The 19,270-nt window shown below is 31.7% G+C and overlaps 1 protein-coding gene across 2 annotated transcripts in view; it reads right to left on the bottom strand.

The window, feature by feature from the left end:
- LOC117182898 (lateral signaling target protein 2 homolog) overlaps positions 1-19,023 on the bottom strand; it is a 25,364-nt gene extending 6,341 nt beyond the window's left edge. The window contains exons 1-5 of one of the 2 annotated variants that reach the window (XM_033376012.1): positions 18,639-19,023; positions 6,969-7,391; positions 6,529-6,885; positions 4,089-6,286; positions 1,871-2,151 (exon numbers count right to left, since the gene is read on the bottom strand). In XM_033376012.1, coding sequence (XP_033231903.1) covers positions 1,871-2,151; positions 4,089-6,286; positions 6,529-6,885; positions 6,969-7,391; positions 18,639-18,674 — 3,295 coding nt within the window. In that variant the 5' untranslated portion in view covers positions 18,675-19,023. The remainder of the gene's footprint in view (positions 1-1,870; positions 2,152-4,088; positions 6,287-6,528; positions 6,886-6,968; positions 7,392-18,638) is intronic. The other variant, XM_033376013.1, reaches the window with a different exon arrangement.
- Between the last annotated feature and the right edge of the window lie 247 nt (positions 19,024-19,270).

Below are 19,270 nucleotides of genomic sequence, written 5' to 3'. Positions count from 1 at the left end.
TCAAGAAGAACCATGTCAGGCCTCGAGTGTGCAACAGAAACAATTGTCGAGAATAGAAAGTTCCAGTATATGCGGCACTTCCCATTCTCGACAATTGACTCAGTTTCCCTGGGAGCATTTAGAGGAGCGATATTAAGGTGAATGCCGTAGGAGTGACAGAGATGGTAATAAAGCACTCTTAGTGCTGCATTGTGCCTTTGAATGTAGGTCGTTCCCGCATGAGTTGGACAACTAGATAGTATGCGAGGTAAATTCTCGGGGTGTGCATGGCACACCCTGCAGCTATCATCGGGAATGTCTTGGCTCAAAATGTGGCGACGGTATGTTAAAGTAGAAATGACACCGTCTTGGCATGCAAAAATGAAACCCTCTGTACCAGACTTCAATCCGGGCGATTCAAGGAAAGCAAACGTTAGCTCACAAGACATTGACTGATCCTTCACATTTCTGTGGAAGATACCGTGCATCCTCTTATCGAGGAGCTGTTCACGAAAGTTTTTCTCTTGTGCTTTCTTAATCCGGGCTTTCAGGAGTGAGTACTCGAGATAGATTTTATATATATATATATATGCGTGATGGCGCGCATTCACAACCATAACAAATTTCTAAATACTTTTCTAAAAATGTTTGAAACAAAATATCTTGAAATACTAAAATAACCAAAAATTATTATATCATTTGGTATTTTATTATGTCCTTCATATCCCCTAAAAGTATAGAAATTCCTTGAAATAACATTTATTTTATTCACCAAAGTTCTCTGGAAAAAATTAATAATTCTGGTTAGTAAGATATGTGTGAAAAAACTCCTACTTTCGTAATTTTAATATTTTCATTGATTCCAATATTTTTTATGTATCTGGAGATCTTAACTGTTACTATAAATATTGTAAGTCACATGTTATTATAATTTAAATAGCATTATTTTTTAAATCTGCCATTTAAAATTTGAAATTTTCTAAGCGCTGAAAACAATATCTATTAAATAATTGTTAAATGTAGGAAGTAAAACCAAAAGACTGAACTATAAACATTTTTAAATCGAATCTTGCGGAAAAAACAATTTTAAATATAAAATTGTTTTAAGTTTTGAATAAAAAAAAACATTTTATGATCTTACATTGGTCTGAAAGAAAAGCTTAGGTTTCTTCATCAGCAAAAAGCAACAGAAAGGAATTTGTGTAAATTTGAGGAAACCTTTACATTAATTCAATATTAAATAGAATGTATATTTGAAGAAAAAATATTTAACATATACTAAAAAAATTTAAAAACATTCTTCATTGAATTTTGATCTAATCGAAAAATAACTGTTATACGTTTAATATAATGACAATAGTTAATTTCCACAATATTTAATTTGTGTAGATTCAACGAAAAAATACAATATTTTACCTTTAAAAAAAGGCCTTAACCACCTAATCACGGTAGCATATTCTCATTTTCAATACATAGCATAATTATGTAGGTGTAAATATGGGAAAGACTGTGCACCCTGCAACGGCGATCAATATTTTGCGCCAAAAGGCTGAAAGCCTATTAAAAAAGTGTCCTCGAGCAAAAAAATAGCTTTAAGCAACCTTGGGCTGCAAACAGTAGAACCTAATTAAAAGTATGTTTTTTCGGAGCCTAGATTTGCCGATGAGTCAATCGTTAGCAAAAAGCTCGGAGACAGTTTTAAATGTTAAAACTTGACATTTTTAAAACATTATTTGAACATGATATTGATCACAAAAAGGTCATTTTCAGAAGTTTTGCCCCCAAGATATTAAGAGGTTTTTTAACAGATGCTCCTTTGATAAACATTGAAAACCGGACAAATATTTTCTTTTTATTACAGGAATTCCTTTTTTTTTTTGCAGAAACGTACCTCTTTCATTTGTCGGCGGAGTTGTCACTATTTCATCTTCGTCTTCACGCATGTCTTGGTGTTCCGAATTTTCGGTTGAATTCAACGAATCTGGAAAAGTTCTCTCTGGCTCGGTAGGATTCACGGGCTCTTCTTCCTTTGGATCCTCAGTTGTCTGGCTGCTATTCATGAGGAAAACGCACTTTAGAATATTGCGAAGGTCCGAAGCGAAATTGGTTTGTAACTGATCAGCAACGCCTGCGATGCACACGAATAATCTATGGACCAGATCTTCGGAAGATCTGAAATATTGTATAAGATTATAATCAATAAGAAACACAATAGACAATCAATCGGGGTGACCGTTTTAATCGAGGAAAAATTGAAGAAATAGTTTATGACGAACAGCAGTTAATACAATAACATTATTTATTCCCTTCATTGTTTGATCAACAATTTGTTGAGCAAACAAAGACTTTATCATATTTTTGCTCAAATTTGAGAGGGAGACGAATAGTATATAGATTTTTTAAATCATTTGATAAGATCCTTTCCAAATCAAGCAATTTCTACAGTTTGAGTAGCAGAATTTTTCGAAGAAGAAATATGTTGTTTTTTTTAAAAGAAATTATAGGCAAAACGTATTTTTCCGATTTCAGAAAACAATATATTTGACAAAATTAGGTGTATTTCGATATGAATTTTTGTTTCCAAAAATATGTAAGTTGTTTCTTTAAACATCGATGGTTTTTGACATATGTAATTTAGATATTCCTATGTTTTTTCCAGAATCATGCGAAGCTTTTATTTTACGACCTTCTTTCTAGTGTGACGCAAATTAAACATTTTAAATTAAAATTAAATTAATTATTCTTGAAAGTTCTTTAAACAGCCTTTTTTTTAGAAATTCCCTGAATTTTTCAATTTTTTTTTAATCCCTGATTTTTTTCTTCTAATCAACAGAATTCTCTTACTGTTCTCAGATTTTCAGGTTTCAAATTTTGAGTTCAAAATGAACAAAAAAAAAACAACATATTTTGTCAATTTTATGTTAAATTTCTCCCTTAATATGCATGACATCCTCAGATTTCTATGGAGGCTAAACCTCCTAGAGGGCGGATAATTGAAAAAAATTAAATTTAGAAATTTTCTCTCCTAAATAAATACCCTAAATGAGAAACAAGTCTGCCCCCATGAAACTCGAAGGATTACGTCCCTTATAACATAAACATTATAAAAAAAAATTGGCAAACAATATAATTACTGTTTTTTTTTTTTTTGGTAAAAATAGTATTTTTATCTTCAAATAAATCGCCCCCATTTTGTTAATTTTAAACTGTTTTCAAGTTTTACAGCAGTTTTCGAAAAAGCACATCAAAATTTAAATTTCAATATCTAAGTCAAAAATGATCAAAGTTTAAAGAAAATTTTTCCATTTTTTTGCTTCCACACAGAGGAAGCTTTATAATGCAAACATTTTTTTTTTAATTTTTAAATTATTCGAATTTAAAGTTTCTCAATTAGGAAATGTCTAATATTATGTTCTGAACAATTGTTCAAATGTGTTTGTGTTGCAGAAAAATTGATGTAACTTGGAGGGCTTATTTTTACTACTTATATCTCAAAACTGACTGAAGAATTTATTAAAACATTTTTGATCTTTTTTTTTAGTACTTATTATAATCTAAAAAATGGGTTTTTTTAGTAAACCTTTTTTTCATTAACATAATTCAACCTGCATGCAACAAAATAAAAGATTTTTTGACACGAGACGAATTCATTTAACTATAATATTAATATATTTGATTAAAAAGTAAGAAAGCTATGGTTACTTATATTACTTGAAAAAACGATTTTTACAGTAAAAAATTTTCTCATTCACATAATTCAATATTGATGCAAAAATAGAAGCGTTGTTGATTCGAGAAGAAATGATTGACTTATAATATTAATACATTTTACTGAAAAGCAAGGAAGCTATGATCAGACATTATATTGATGCAATAATCGAGTTTTTATAGTTAAACGTTTTTCATCAACATAATTCCGAGTTCATGCAAAAATAGAAAAACCTCAAATTCTTGACGATTTAATTAACCTATTTGCATTGTTTGATTTTGACTTCAGCCCTATGTACCAATTTTTAAATCATAAAAAATTTTTTCAATAAAAACTTAAAGAATTCCCAGTCCAGCGGCTACCTCGGCAATGTTTTTTCCAAAAATATTATAATACAAACCTAAACTTTGCTCGTATCTGATTCCTGTTTGCTATTTCAGCAGCTTGCATAGCCAGTGCGATCTCTTCATCATCCTGGCAATCGCTTTGGAATTCGCTAGTCTCTGAACTCGATTCACAACAACTGGAACAACTGGAACTAGAGTCCAAATCCGCTCTCTGAGCCAGAGCATGTTCAAGAGTCGAAGCCTGAACTTTGGAAATGATGGAAGTGCTGATGAGTACAGGTCTCGCATATCTTCGAGAATCCTGATGCTCATGGTACCGGAGTGGTGGTGGTTCTACCAGCGAGTTTGGCTCCACAACTAAACCACTTTTATCAGTTCTTGGTCCCAAACCATCGTTTATTAATTCACTTGAGCTTTGAACACTTGCCCTTCTCTTTGCATGTTTCGATCTTACATTCATCCTCTCATACTTGTCTCTCTTATCAGAGTCTTTCCTCTTCATTCTTGCAATTTTCTCCGACTTCGATCTTCTATGATCGAGCAATTTTTTATTCTGAGACGACGAGTTTCGGTGTATTCTTTGGGAGATTCCAGAAGTTTGTCGACCTGGATTGACACTTCCTCGGGCCTCAAAGTGCTGCAGTCTTGGACTCGAATGAGGACTGTGACTGCCAAAGTTGGGCATTTGCCTCGTGTTTTGACTAGGATGCAAACTCGCGCCCAAGCTCATCAATCTAGGATTAAGACGGTCAGTTGAATTCGAGCGAGAACTTTCAGTACTCGTGGGCAGATGAATGCTCTGAATATTAAATGAGATACTCTGTCGCGGTTCCATATTAGCCTTATGATCACTTTTTCTCTCATATTTACGCAGTCGTTTCCTCTGTTTCTCCTCCCTCGATCTCTTGGCTATAATCTTTTCCCTCGCAAACTTGTCAATCTTGTTGCCAATCTTTTCAATGTTTTGTGAAGTCGAAGGGCAGTTCTCACACTTGAGATCGTTCCAGAATTCCTTCCTGGAAGACGAGGCGTCTATATTGAGGTTCAGATTCTCCCAGTTCTCAGAGTAGTTTATCTGAAAACTAGGTTGGTTCGAGTCGCAAACCGAAATCTGACCATTTCCGTAAGCAACGCCAATAAACTCTTCGTTTGATCCATCAAAAGTCGACGATATCCTGGTTCCGTTTTTCGCTGGCTCGACGCCATTGGTCGTCAGGGCGGAAACTTCTATCGAATGCTCCATGCCTTTTGCGCTTCGCAGACTGCAAATACAGGAATTTTCCGAAATTGTAGAATTTTTTCTCTTCGGAGAGTTTAAATTTGAACAAGAGTAGCTTGTATTTTCTTCCGTGTCTTCACCCTCGAAACTTTGACCCTCGTCGGGTTCTATTTCGTTCGCAAAGGTCTTCTTCTCCTCGGGACTTTTGTCATAAAGACTCGTATTTTCTGAAGATATCACTGTGCAGATTCCCGAATCAGTCTGTTCCGAAATCTCATTCAGAGATTCCCCGTCCAGTAGGAGATTGGAAAGTGTCTTGTTCGCCGCAGATATAAGCCGTTTGGAATCTAAATCAGGCAACGAATTCTGAATGTGCACTGTCTCACCTGTAACATTATTCTCATGGGAAACTTGATTCAGTAAATACTGAGTTTGCGGAACCTCAATGCTCTCTGAACTCCCGAGCATCTGCGTTATATCTGAACTCAGATAATTGTCGACTCCTTCTCTGTGAACGTAATTTTCTTGACCACTGGAAGAGCTGCTGTCGGAACTTGTCTGTCTTAAACTACGTGGAATGTCTTGTCGCTCCACTGGAGCTTTAATTTCGGAAACCTCGACCTCATGTGAATAATTTTCAGAAATATTCTCTTCCTCCTTCGGTACTCCAACACCATTGCAAATCCTCGTTTTCTCCTCGTCCTTTTGTCGCTTCTCAACCTCATCAGACAAGTCAATTTGTCCACTCCCTTGGTCCAAAATTTGAACCACGTCATTGGCGACTTCGTCCATATTGCTGCCTGTATTTCGCGTCACTGTATAGAAATCCACGATAAAGTCTTTGCAATTTGGGTAGCCGGTATAAAAATTGTGAACGAATTCTTCGAGATCGGGAACGTCCTGGCACGTCGTAGTACCAGTTTGAGTCATTGATGCCGATGGCTCTTCATTCGAACAGAGAAGTTTTTCGAGCATGTAGAGTTCTCGGTTGTTTAGAGTCCAGAGGAGTTCTCTGATTTTGAGGAGAAGAGTCTGCAGAATAAAATGATAGAGAAATAAAATAAAGGTCAATTTAAAAAGTAGATGCGTGCAGTCATTTGTTTGAATTTTCAATGAATATTTGGACTTGGTTTGGTACAGTTTGATTTTGTTGCCAATGTGAAAAATTAAACGTTGCACACGTGTTTAAATTTGCATAAAAATTTTTTAAAAAAGACTGCACACCTCTAGCAATAAGTCATCTATCCATCTGTTATTACCATGTAAAAACTTACCCTAAAGGGTCTAAACATTTCGCTAATATTCTCGGGAGAATTTAGACAGAGAGGTCCTCCAGGTGGTGCTAATAAGCCAGAAACAATAGCTAAACGTGGAATAGTAAACATCAAGGCCGGCTCGTAGTTATCCACGTCCGCCTGGTTCAATAATCCTCTTTCGAGAGCTCTTTGAAGAGTTTCCGAGAATAAAACGCACACGAGTTCCTGTTGTTCATACTCTTTTGTCGACTTCACTGGCACCATTGCTCCAACGTAACAGAGTTCAAAATCGGCAAATAGTCGATCAAAGATCTTTAAAGACTCTATCAGCTTTTCTATCGAAGGCTCCAGTGGATTCTGAACCTGAGAAAGATACTTTCGTAGTATGATCAGAAAAATTTCTTATAATCTAAACTAATCTTAACTTTTAAAAAACGCAAACTTTGTGGAAAAATTACCTTTAGATTCAAATGGCCTTTTAATGCATGTTCTCTCAACAGATTCCTAACAATTTCGAGCGACTTTGTGAGAGCCTTCGCCAATGGTCTCATTGCAGAACTTTCAGCTTCTCGATTCATGATTGACGATCCAGCTGCCAGACATTCAGCGCCGAACCACAGCTGCCCCGCCAGATTTTCCTGCATCACGTCGTCAGGAAATTTTACTCGAAAATCCCGATTAGCCCTGCTATCTGGGATTAGATCATCCATGATCTGATTGCATATCGTCAAGACCTTGTCTTGGCAATGACGAAGTTGATTTACCAAAGACGTGCATCTTTCTGGTTCTTGGCGGCCATCAAAAGAATCTAGTTCACAAGCCACAGCGTTCAGGGATTCGTCAGCGTAAAAGAATTGAGCTAATAAACTCGTGTCGTCTTTCTGTTGACAAAAATGAGAATAGGATTTTTGACGGAATTTCGATAATAAAAGCTGATACAGCAAAAGTTACCACAATTTCTTGCAAGATTAATAAAAAGGGTTTAAATGACTTGATAATTCAGGTTTATTAGGTTTGGAATAAAAAGTGACAAGTGAAGGGATACCCCAACACTTATTATGTTCTACAATAAAATCTTTTGTAGCACAAGATGATAGTGCAAAGTAGGGAAACTCGATAGGCTTGTATAGCGAATAACGAATGTTATTGGTAACTTAATATCGTCTTCATTGCGATTTTATTTCTCAGTTACGGCTACCAGGGTCATTATGGTTTCCCTTCATACAAGGTTCACGTTTTATTTTTCATTCACAGGTGAGTGCTTTTTTTTTATTTTCGCAAACAAAAAAACTGTTTCAGGCTGAAGAGTCAATTTCAGAAATAATGTAGGACTTTTAGGGGAAGAAAAAAGTATGATGAAAGAAGAATAATCACCAACAATAAAAACTGAACCTCAAACTGAACAAAACTATACTCTGACTAACATTTACGGGCTATATTTTAAAGTTACGATTAGCTCAAGTCTGTCAAAATCGAGCCATTTGGTTTCTATAAAAAGAAAACGTCGATTTTAAATTATTATTGATATATTACACCACTTTTTCATATCCAACTTGGTATAATGAATTAAATAAACACTTTTATATTTCAAACTTTAATTTAGAGTTTAGAATTCATTTTGTTAATTACATATATAAAATTTTGAAAAACGTTACAAACGACAATCAATAAGGCCGTAAGTGATTTTCGATAACAAATAATCAGATTCTTTAACAGATGAGAATCTGAAAATTATTCAACAGCTCTTTTCTTGAGAGCTCTTTAAAAATACTTTCTCTCCTAAATATTGATTTGGGAAATTCTTATTTTTCGGGCTGAAAACTTCGAACCCATTGTGGAAATACCCATGCTGGGTATTTGTCTCTTGATACCTGGAAACTCCGGCATTCAAAATTTGTTGACCTTGGCTATTGTCTATTTTTCCTACGCGGTCGAGCGAATCCTGACATTTGTCAAAGGAAACAGCTTTTTACGTTGACTGAAGAATTTACTGCACATTCAAACAGACTCTTATTGTCCGTGTGTTCCTATTTAATACCGTAATTATCTTCTCATTAGATTAAAATGGAAATTCTTTCTAGGTTACAATTTATAAACTCAAACTTAAAACGATTAAAATCTTTTATTCACATTTGTCAAACCTATTGTACATTTTTATTTCCTTTGACTAGGGCTGCTTCTCTTTCCTGAGGAAGTGACGTCACTGATGCTTAGAAAGTGTATCATTAATTGACTCATGGTTACATGGTCACAAAGCTCCAAGGTTTGTTCGAAAAAAATTTCAGTTCAAGAAGACCATTTTAATTGTTTAATATTGATAATTAGATTTGAAGGGAAATCATATTTATAGAAAAAGAGTTTGGCAGTGAATTAAAAAGAGAAATCTTTTTAAATCATAAATACATCGTGTTTGATAAAAGTGTCAACTGCGTTGTTAAAGAAAGATAATCATACTCTAATAATGACTATGATTGCCTTTTAGCTTAGGACGTGCTTATTGAATATAAACATTTTTAATGTAAGAAAACTTCCATGTATTACGTGAATATTATTCATTGAGGCACCCCTCAAAATGTCGTGTGAACCTGAGACACCCCCCCTCCTCCTCCTATTTTTTAATACGAAATATAAATGTCATTTTATATAACCTTCAATAGACACAATTAAAAATGAGTGCAAAAGATTTGATACTATTTTCAAGAAACTTACATCTTTTTCCCTTTTTTTTCGTTTTAATTTAAACTTAACTAATGGAACCCAATAAGAAGATTCCACAATTCTTTGTTAAAAGTTGAAAATTCAAATACTTGGTTTACAGTTGAGCTAGTTTGTTGAAAAATCTTTTTTTATTGAATATTCATCATTTTACTTAAAAATGTATCTCTTTGATTGAATTTGTTGAATTCTCATCTTAAAATTTATTTATTTTTAGTTGAAAATTGATGCTTGCCAACTATTGAATGACAACTATTAAATTAAATTAAGAGTTGTTACGAGTTAATCTTTTTTTAGTTGAAAAATCCCCTACTTGGCTTAAGTCTGAACTAATTTGAAAAAAATTAAGTTTTGTTGGTCGAAGATTCATTATTTTAGAAAAAAAAGTCAACTATTTTGTCGTAAATTAAATTTTTTGTTTGTTACAAATTTATATTTTTGGGTTGAAAAGTCAACTGCTTTGCAGAAATTTCTCCTTCATGGCTTAAACATTCAACAATTTGGTTGAAAATTTACTAGTCATATTTTTGGTCAAAAATTCATCTGTTTTGTTGAAAATTCTTCCTTTTGGATTGAAAATTCACCCTTTCCGGTAGAAGAAATATATTTCTTGGTTGAAAATTAATCTATCTAGGCTGACAATGAACTTTTCTATCGCAAATGCAACTTTACTGGTTAAAACTTAAACTGCCTTAAAAAAATGTAGGTAGTAAAATAAATATACTAAGATACGGTTATTTACTGTAAAAGCATTTAAGATTAACCGTTACAGAACTGTAATAACAGTGACACATCCACTAAAAAACCACATGTTACGTTCTGAAACAAAGAAAAAACAGCGTGACTTATATTACAGACAAAGCTCGAGTATAGAGTGAAAAAAATAGAATTCGCTTGTTTTCTTAGTCACGAAACAATACTTTAGAGTTCCGTAATAACCTTCAAATTATATGTTTTATAATATCGCAAGTCGGGCAAGGTAATACATGAGAAACGGTACTAAATTTTATGCCGCCAGTTACATCTTGAACGACAGACAATAAAAAAAAAAAGAAAAAAAAGAAAAGACAAAAGCAGGAGACGAGCAAACTACTTTAATATTTATTGGCTAAGTTTGAGAAACTAATCAGCCAGGGAAACTGAAATAAACAAGGTCCTCGCTCAACACCTCGATGAGTGATGCTTCATAAGAAAATAAGAAGAAAGCAGCACGCTCTTCAATTCTATACAAAAATCTTTTGAGAGCATTTCTTCAAAATTTAAATCTGAACCAAATGTTTAAAATTGGATTTTCAAAACAGCTTAAAACTTAAACATACACGAATTTTAAAACCCGAAATCAACAGAATAATTCCAATGATTCGATCGCGTGCAATTAATTGATATGCGTAGGAGTTCAGCGTGTGCGTACGTTCATTTACAGTGAATCGAGATCAAACAGTCGGAAAATCAGAGATAGGATAATTTTCTTGTTTGTAGTTTATTTTAAGCTATTCTGATTAAATTTAGTAAATCAATTTTATTTATTATTATAATCTTATTCATCTGCAAATGATATCAGATATCAAAATAAAGCTAAGTTTATAATAACAAAAGCTCATGTCAAAAGGTTAAATGGAATGGATACCAAATTTAAGAGTCTTAAAAATAGAACAAAGATTTTCGATTATTATTGGCAAGAGGGCTGGAATTGTTTCCTGAAAGTTAAGATTAAATCGAGTTTGAAAGGCCAACGTTGACTTCCATTAAAAGTTTCAAAATGGAAATGGTTGTGCATACATTGACATTAAATGAAGTTTTACTTTTAAACTTTGGTTTGTGTAGCTACAGTCTTTTGAGATATTAGGGTTTTCAGAGCGTGTGATATAAGTGCTAAACTACAAGTATGTACACATCATTCCAGATAAGAGAGCAGTCACTTTTTCCGATTATCTGTGTTGAGGATGTTTGAATTGAAAAATGACCTTCGCATGACTTTAAGCACATTCTGGAGACACAATAGTACCCGGTCTGCTCCAGAAAACTTAATTTCTCTTAATTTTGTAATCTTAGATTATCAGTGCTAATACATTTATCATACTTAAATTAATTTATATTTTTGAAATCTATTACCGGCTTTTATTCCAGAATAATCAAAACAATAGGAATTTTGATTAGATAAATGGTTAATGTCGTCGATTTATTTTTCCATTTTAAGAGTAAAGAAAAGAAATGAGGTCAACATTTTGTTTACCAAATGAAATTTGCTACTCTAAGCGAGATTATCTATTTCTGTTTAGAGTAAAATTTAATGAAAAAAATTCTTTATTTTTTCAACGATTTTTCATACAACTATCTGTAATTCTTCCAATGACTAGGAAGTTAATTTATCTCGAAACGGGAAAAGAACTCCCCTCCGCCCTATTTAGTTGCTAAACAACATACTAAAAATCCTTAGATTGAGAAATAATATAAGCTGAGAAAAAGTGAAAACATATAATTTTCTGGATGACTACCAAACTTTTAAAAATAAACCTAATGCTAAGTTGATTTTTTTGAATGAAAAGTAAAAGTATATTCTGCATGAAATAGGAAAATTGTTATCATGTATATTGTTTATAGAACTCTTTTGAAATCCGAAGAAGAGGTCACTTATCAAATATTTATGAACTGATGAATTCTTAATGGGCTATGAAACTGAGACTTTACTATGTTGCAGATTCGTCATGTTTAGTTGAAATGCAAAGATTGTTGGTATAAACAACTTACACGAATGCAGAAATATGTATATAAATCGAATAGCACGATTGCAAGTCTATATCTTGCAGAGTGATCGCACACACAGGAATGAGTCACTGGGATGCGTAATATTATTTACCCTCCTCGTTCTGTCGTTAAACTACCCTATTCTATAGGATAGAGCCACATGTTCGCAACGAAACACACCATCCCTTCTGAGAGAAAATTTCAAATCCTCTTAACTTTTCTAAAAATTGTACACAATATTCTTTTCGAATTATATAAATTCTACGATGTATCAGGCAATTTAAAATTCCCGGGTTTACCACAAGCCACACCACATTTTTTTCCGCCGAATTTTAATATCTTTTGTTGTAATTTCTCCCAAATCAACGTATAAAAATGGGAATTTTAACAAAGGGTAGCCGTTTTAATAATAATTATTATTATTAGTTTTAATATAATTAAAAAATTCGAATTCTTTAAGCTAAAAATGGTTTCATTTAAAGTAATAAAAACTGAGATGCAAGTTAAAAACTTCAAAATGCAACTGTTGAATTTTAAACTTTTAAAATTGAAGTTTAACCTTTTTTTAATTCAAAATTTTTCTACTTAAATTCTCCATAACTTACAGGTATAAAATGGAAGACATTAACATTTTTCAATAGAACAATTTAAAATTAAATGCGGTTATACTTCAAAATTTTATAAATTGTACAGTTCAAAGATTCAGATTCAGTTTTAAAATATAAATCCACACTATCATTTTCAAAGAATGCATTTTTTTCTTCATATTTTGAAATAGTCTCTTAAAATAATTGCTTTAAAATAAAAAATGATTTTTAATTTTTCCAGGAATATCAATACAATTTTTCTTATTATCTTAATACCCTTCAAAATCCGTAAATAAATTCATAATAGTTAAATAATTGTTTTTTTTTTCAATTAAACTTTTTCAAATCGAATGGGTTAACAATATTATATCTTAGACTGAAATAATATTTGAATAGAATCTTAAATTTCAAAAAGCGTTTAATTATGAATCTATTAATTTGCAATCATTTCAAGATTGAATTTAGTTTATATAATTTCAATCGTAAGTTAACATTTGTTTAACTACTAAGGCTTTCAAATTGAAATACTTCAATGCCTAACATTAAAATCCGCAAATTATTTAATTTTGAACGGATTCAGAATAGCCTTAAAAAATCAATAGGTAATTTATATTTACAGTTGAACAACTAAAAACGTTTCTTTTTTATCAAACAAATAAAATTAATATCAAACGCTTTAAATTTTGTATTATTTAAGTCTTCAAAACTGAATTTGCCTAAAACTGAAGATCTAAAATATAAAAGGTTCAAAGTAAAATATTTTAGAATTACGCATTGTAAACTGAATATCATAATTATTGTGATATGAAATTCATGACATTTCAAGTTATTGGATAGATTTTGCTTCTAAACAGTTTTTAAGTTCCTAGTCATAACAAAGTGCATGTTGAGAAGAAAACAATCATTTATTTACACGTGCCAAACTTATTCCTAATCACAGACTAAAGTTATCAATATTAATCGAAACAACATTGCCGATCACGAGTATAACACCACCTTGTTATCGATGATTGATTGCTTAAGTTCTTTTAAGGTTAATTATATGATTTTACATTTCTTTTCTCGTAAATAAGTTGACAGCTATCGGAATTATGTATAAAATAAGCTAGGTTGATGTCAGTTTATCGATTTTTTAGGAAGATATTGCAAAAGTAGTGTAAATTACAAGTTAGTACTTTATTACATAAAATTTAATATAATAAGGATTTAGCAATGCCCTCGGGTCCATCTTAAAGGTACATTTCTATAAAATCGCGCCAACTTATCATCAATATTGTAAAAATAGTTGCTTGCATGGTGCAACATGTTTAAAGTTGAAACAAGAAGGTTGAATAAATTTAAATAATTTGTCTGCCTTTATTTCATGTAATATATCAAATAATGAGATAAGATCTCTTCAAATTTTTCCAACTTTTTTGTATGCCTTTATCTTATAGCCACTTTTATAGAGAATTCTGATAACTTACAACTTATTTAAGAGAAAAATGTTTAACTTTCTTTTAACTGACATTGAAAGAACTTAAAGCAATCATCCAAAAACTTTTATGACATCATGTATAATACGTGAAGCAATTAGATTTTACCCTTTCTGATTCTCGACTCAACAATAAAAAGAAGATAAAGTAGAAAAAACTAGGTTTTGCGATAGAAGAACAACATTCCCAAGGTTATAGAGGTGAAATAAATTCCCGGGGGTTTTCCAGTACGCTAGAAACCCTGAAAATCAATCTTTATTTGTAGTAAATTAAAACTGAGTCTGATTCAAAATTGTTTGTTAAGCCCCTCGAAAATTAATTTTTACTTTTGGCAAATCAAATAATATGAAATTTGTCCAAGTAAATAATATGAAAAAATGAAGGAATTCTACAAGCTTCTAATTTTATTTCGTATGTGAAATTGAAAATTAATAATACCCAGATTTAATGCGAAATGAAAATTTATCATTAACGACAATAAACACACCTATCAATGAGGAGGAATTTTACTTAAATTGTTGACTACGAATTTCAATTTATAAGAAATTCCGTGAAACCATATAAAAAGAAAAGCCACAATCTTGGAGGCATCAAGTCTAGCGGTCTACCAAATCGGTGTGGAATTACAAGTTGGTATCGAATTATTGTAAAAAAGCAGCGTACTGGAGTACGTCACAATAAATTATGAATCAGGGAATCTCGTCTGAGCCTCTACCATAAACAGGTAGTACAATTTAAGAAAGTAATTTTAAATTGAAAGAATAATTAAACACATTGGCTTCTACTTTTCGCTACGGAATACAATTTTACGAGGCACTCTAATCAATTAATTAATTACAAATTATTCTGAACTAAAAGTAATTCAGTAAAAAAAAAAATGCATTATAATAAATGTTATAACAACACACATTATCTTGGTATCTGTAAGTTTAAATTAGAAAGTTGCGAATAGAAAGTGATAGTAGATTGAAAATTTACGTGCAATTTCGAGCGACTAATTTTATGTACATTCCAAGAGCCCAGAATTGTAAATTGAATATTGCTGAAAATTTTCAGACAATTGTGTGAAAACATTTGGCCACCGTATAATGCTAATTGATTGCACAAATGTTTTGTAATGTAAAATTAATAGTTGCGAACGTTTGTGCGTTCAGATGCTTTCTGAATCAGTAAATATCCAATACTATGGTTATAATTCATTATAAGCTTATGAGCGTAAAAGCTTTCGTTATTGAGAACTACGGTACTTAAAAAAAAAAGAATCATTGTCAAAGATGATTATGACAAATTTTGTTAAAGGCCAAAAATAGGTTTGTCGAATCATTTTAAGATACAAAAACTACGGAATTACAAATTGAAATTTTATGAATCAAAATTTAAAGGTTGAAATATCCTGATATTGTAGAATTTTTAACAGCTCAATTAATTGTATTCCACCTCCTCTTTCAAAAATTTCAACTCTTCTATTGAAAAATGATTAAATGCTAAAGATTTTATATTAACAATTACTGTATTACATTATTATTTAAATTAAAAATAATCCAACTAGTAAAGTCGAGGGGAAAAAACGAAAACGAGAAAATAAAGCAGAGAACCTTGGTAAAATGTGGTAAAAACTTCAAACTTTGAAAGTAATGGTGTATTTTTTTTAAATTAGTTGACTTGATGAATTATCTGAACAGTGAACAGTAGATACATTGAGTTAATCCTTATCACAATTATAACCTTGTAAGATTCAAAGTTGTCATGGTTAAATCTGTTATGCCTAAAAAATTGTTATCGTGTGTTTAAGAGAGATAAGGAAAATAATCTTTAAACAACAAAAATAATATTTTCCCCGAAATTAAAAATATAGCCGTATGTCTTTCCTTTACCTGAAATTTATTTCGATGGTTATAACTAAATTTCTCAATGAATAGTAAATAACAGGATGACCGAAAACTTCATTTTCAAAATTCCCTGACTTTTCCTTGACCAAATTCTTAAGTTTCCCTGATAATTATTACTAAAAAACCAGCATTTTAAGCTCGTAAAATTTTGAACATAAAATCTTTTATAAATGGAATGTCATTTCAGATAGTTGAATTATTCATCAAATTGTTGAATTTTCAACAAAACGGTCAAATTTTCAAACAAATAATTGTACTTTTTGGAATACATTCAGTTGAATTTTCAATCCGAAAGGACGAATTTAATGTCAAATAGACAAATTTTCAACGAAACAGTTCAATTTTCCATGAAAAAGGAGGACTTTTTAAAACAAAACAAAAACATGAATTTTCCACATGCAAAAATAAATTTTCTACCAAAAAAGATGAATTTAAAAACCAAAAAGACGAAATTTTAAGATTCCCTATTTTTTGCCTAACCAATTTTTAAGTTTGCCTGACCATTAATATTGAAAGACCAGAATGTTAAGAATCTTTAATGAAAAAAATACTACAATTTAAAATTAAATACTCAGAAATTTACTATACTTGACAGTTATTTAAACTGTCTCGTATAGAAATTTCATGACTTTTGCAAGATTTTTTTCTAAATCTCTGTTTCCTCCCTGATTTCCAACTTACGGCCACCTTAAATTAATACTAATAATTAGCTTGAATACTAGACAGTATACAATACTTTCTCTAAAACATTACACCGTTTTGCAAGAATAAAAAAGTTCAATAGAGTAAAATAATTCGAGATTTTTTTTCAGGCATAATTTTTCAGTGATGACCAATTAAAATAATTCGCATTTTTTAAACTATCGACTCGAAAGCATGGGTTAATAAAATCATCAAAAAGATTATATTTCTACCAAAAAGATGATTTTCAAAAAAAAACGCGTTATTTATTAACCAAATAGTTAAATTTTCAATTAAAAAAGATCAATTTTTAATTAAATATTTGAATTTTGAGCAAATAATTATTAGTTTTCAACCAAAAATGGAATAGTTAAATTTTTTCTTAAATAAATTATTTTCACAACAATACAAAATTTAACCCAAGTGATGAATTTTCAAACAATATGACGAATCTTTAACTGGAATAGATGAATCAAAAATCAAAAAGATAATTTTAAAAAGAGTTTAACTTTCAGCCCAGTTGTTTGATTTTTCATTAAAAATATTAATTTTCAAGTAAAATGATGAATATTTAACTCAAATACTGGAATTTTTAGCCAAAAATTGTAATTTTTACCCAAGAAGATTAGTTTTTTACCAAAAAAAAACGAATTTTATTGTAATTGTAAAATTTTAAACTAAAAAGATCAATTTTCAACCAAAATTGGAATAGTTAAATTTTTAGTTAAAAACAAAATTTGAACCAAGAATGAATGTTCAAGCAAGAATATAGTTATAATAAAAATTATAAAAATTAATCATCGTGAAAGCATTATATCTATTCAAAATATCAAGTTTTTATTAAAATAATGGAATATTCAATTGGAATAGTAATTACATTTTCAGTTTAAAAAAACGACTAATTTTCAACAAAAACAGTCAGATATTGGAACAAAAAGAGGATTTTTTAACAAAAGAGTTTAACTTGTAATTAAGAAGCCTTCTTGTAACAAAAACAATATGAATTTTCAACTAAAATGGTAAATCTTTAATTATAATAATTGAACTTTCAACTAAAAAGGAATATTTTCAACCAAGTAGACTAATTTATATAAAAAGGCCGAATTTTCAACTTTTTAGTTGAAAATTGATCTTTTTTGGTAAAAATTAATAGTAATAATTAATTGTTCGCTAAAAAAATTAATTTCAAACAAAAAACAACGTATTTTCATTAAAATAGTTCAATGCAGTAATATAAAGCTACTTTGAAAAATCAAGAATCATTGTTATTCAACTTTATATTACAATTAAAAAAAATGCATGCGCTCAAAAAAATTGTGACTACAAAAATACAGACATTTCCCGGGGTTTTCAGGTGTATCAAACTCTCCATCATATTCATTGAAACAAGTTCTGTTTCTCTCAATTTCGCTAAAAGGATCCACATGCTCCACAAACCTTTTGGGGTAGGATCTGTCATAAATGAAAACAAATCAGAATCAACGAATTGTTTGTGCCCTGAACCTCGTGGGTGCGTAACACATTTAGGCCTTGTAAATAACAAGGTGTCGAGAGGTGACTCGCACAATCTACAATTTCTAGGACTTTCACTCACAGACTTGTGGCAGACTTTTTACGAAATCCGAGCTCATCACGGGTCTAATCTGACGTGCGTGTCAATCCGCGGAGTCTTCGGTCGCCTCCGATGTTTTCAAACAAAGAAAGAAAATCGAGCACTCTTTGAAAGTTTGTTACATTGAAATAAAACTTTTGGGGCAATCGTCTCGATTTTAGGATTGCACTAGTCAACACAATTGATCGAGAGAAATAGGACCAATTGCGTGTACGTGCAATCGATCATAGAGTCTGCGACCATATTAATTTATACCTGTGCGTAATTACCAATGGGATTTTCTGCAAACAGGTGGTTTCCTGGAAATCGTAGCAAGGAAGCAAAACAAACACCATGTGAATTGCACCGTGAAGGAAATTGCTGCGGTGAAAAGGGAGTTTGATTTGCTCTTTGTGATAGAGATTGGGGAATTAGAGGGGCTCACCTTAGGTCTGTAGAACCATTTTCTGATCGACTCCATATCGCGAGGAATTCGTCTTACTCTCTCGCGAATCACTTTGTTGCTCGCGACACCCTGCCTTTTTGCAACATCACGACGTCATCATCAACCTGATGAAGTTTAGAAAGCACAAACAGTTTCGCGAACGCGCGGCCATGGATCTCTTAAACTCTTTGTCCTCTGTGCTCTGTGCGCGACGAACACGCTCGAGGAATCAGACGCGGCACATAGTAGATCAGAGGAGAATATCAGAGAGAAATCACGCGTCCACACTGACATTAACATCAGAAAATGAACTGGAAATGGCAAAGACTTCCATCGTCAGATTACCAGCCCCAGTCCCGAAATCGTGTCCAAACTGCGACTGAAGACTGAAGTCAGGGGCGCAGGGCTGCGACTCTGCGGATTATTTTTCCCCTTTTTCTCTAGATGTAACCTCACCCAAAGTTCCTAGATTCTCCCTAGATTTATGAAGGCGCCATACCTGCGCGCGAAAATTTGAAACATTGAATTCTGCAAGTGACTTGAAGTTATTTTATTTTTGTTTTTTCCGTTTATGAAAAACATCAGTATTGAATACAATAATCGTCAATGTGACAGTTTATTTGTATAGGATG

This window comes from Belonocnema kinseyi, chromosome 2 (assembly GCF_010883055.1).
Source record: "Belonocnema kinseyi isolate 2016_QV_RU_SX_M_011 chromosome 2, B_treatae_v1, whole genome shotgun sequence".
Taxonomy (NCBI): domain Eukaryota; kingdom Metazoa; phylum Arthropoda; class Insecta; order Hymenoptera; family Cynipidae; genus Belonocnema; species Belonocnema kinseyi.
The sequence above is the reverse complement of the archived record's forward strand: the minus strand, read 5'-3'. Positions and strand labels throughout refer to the sequence as shown.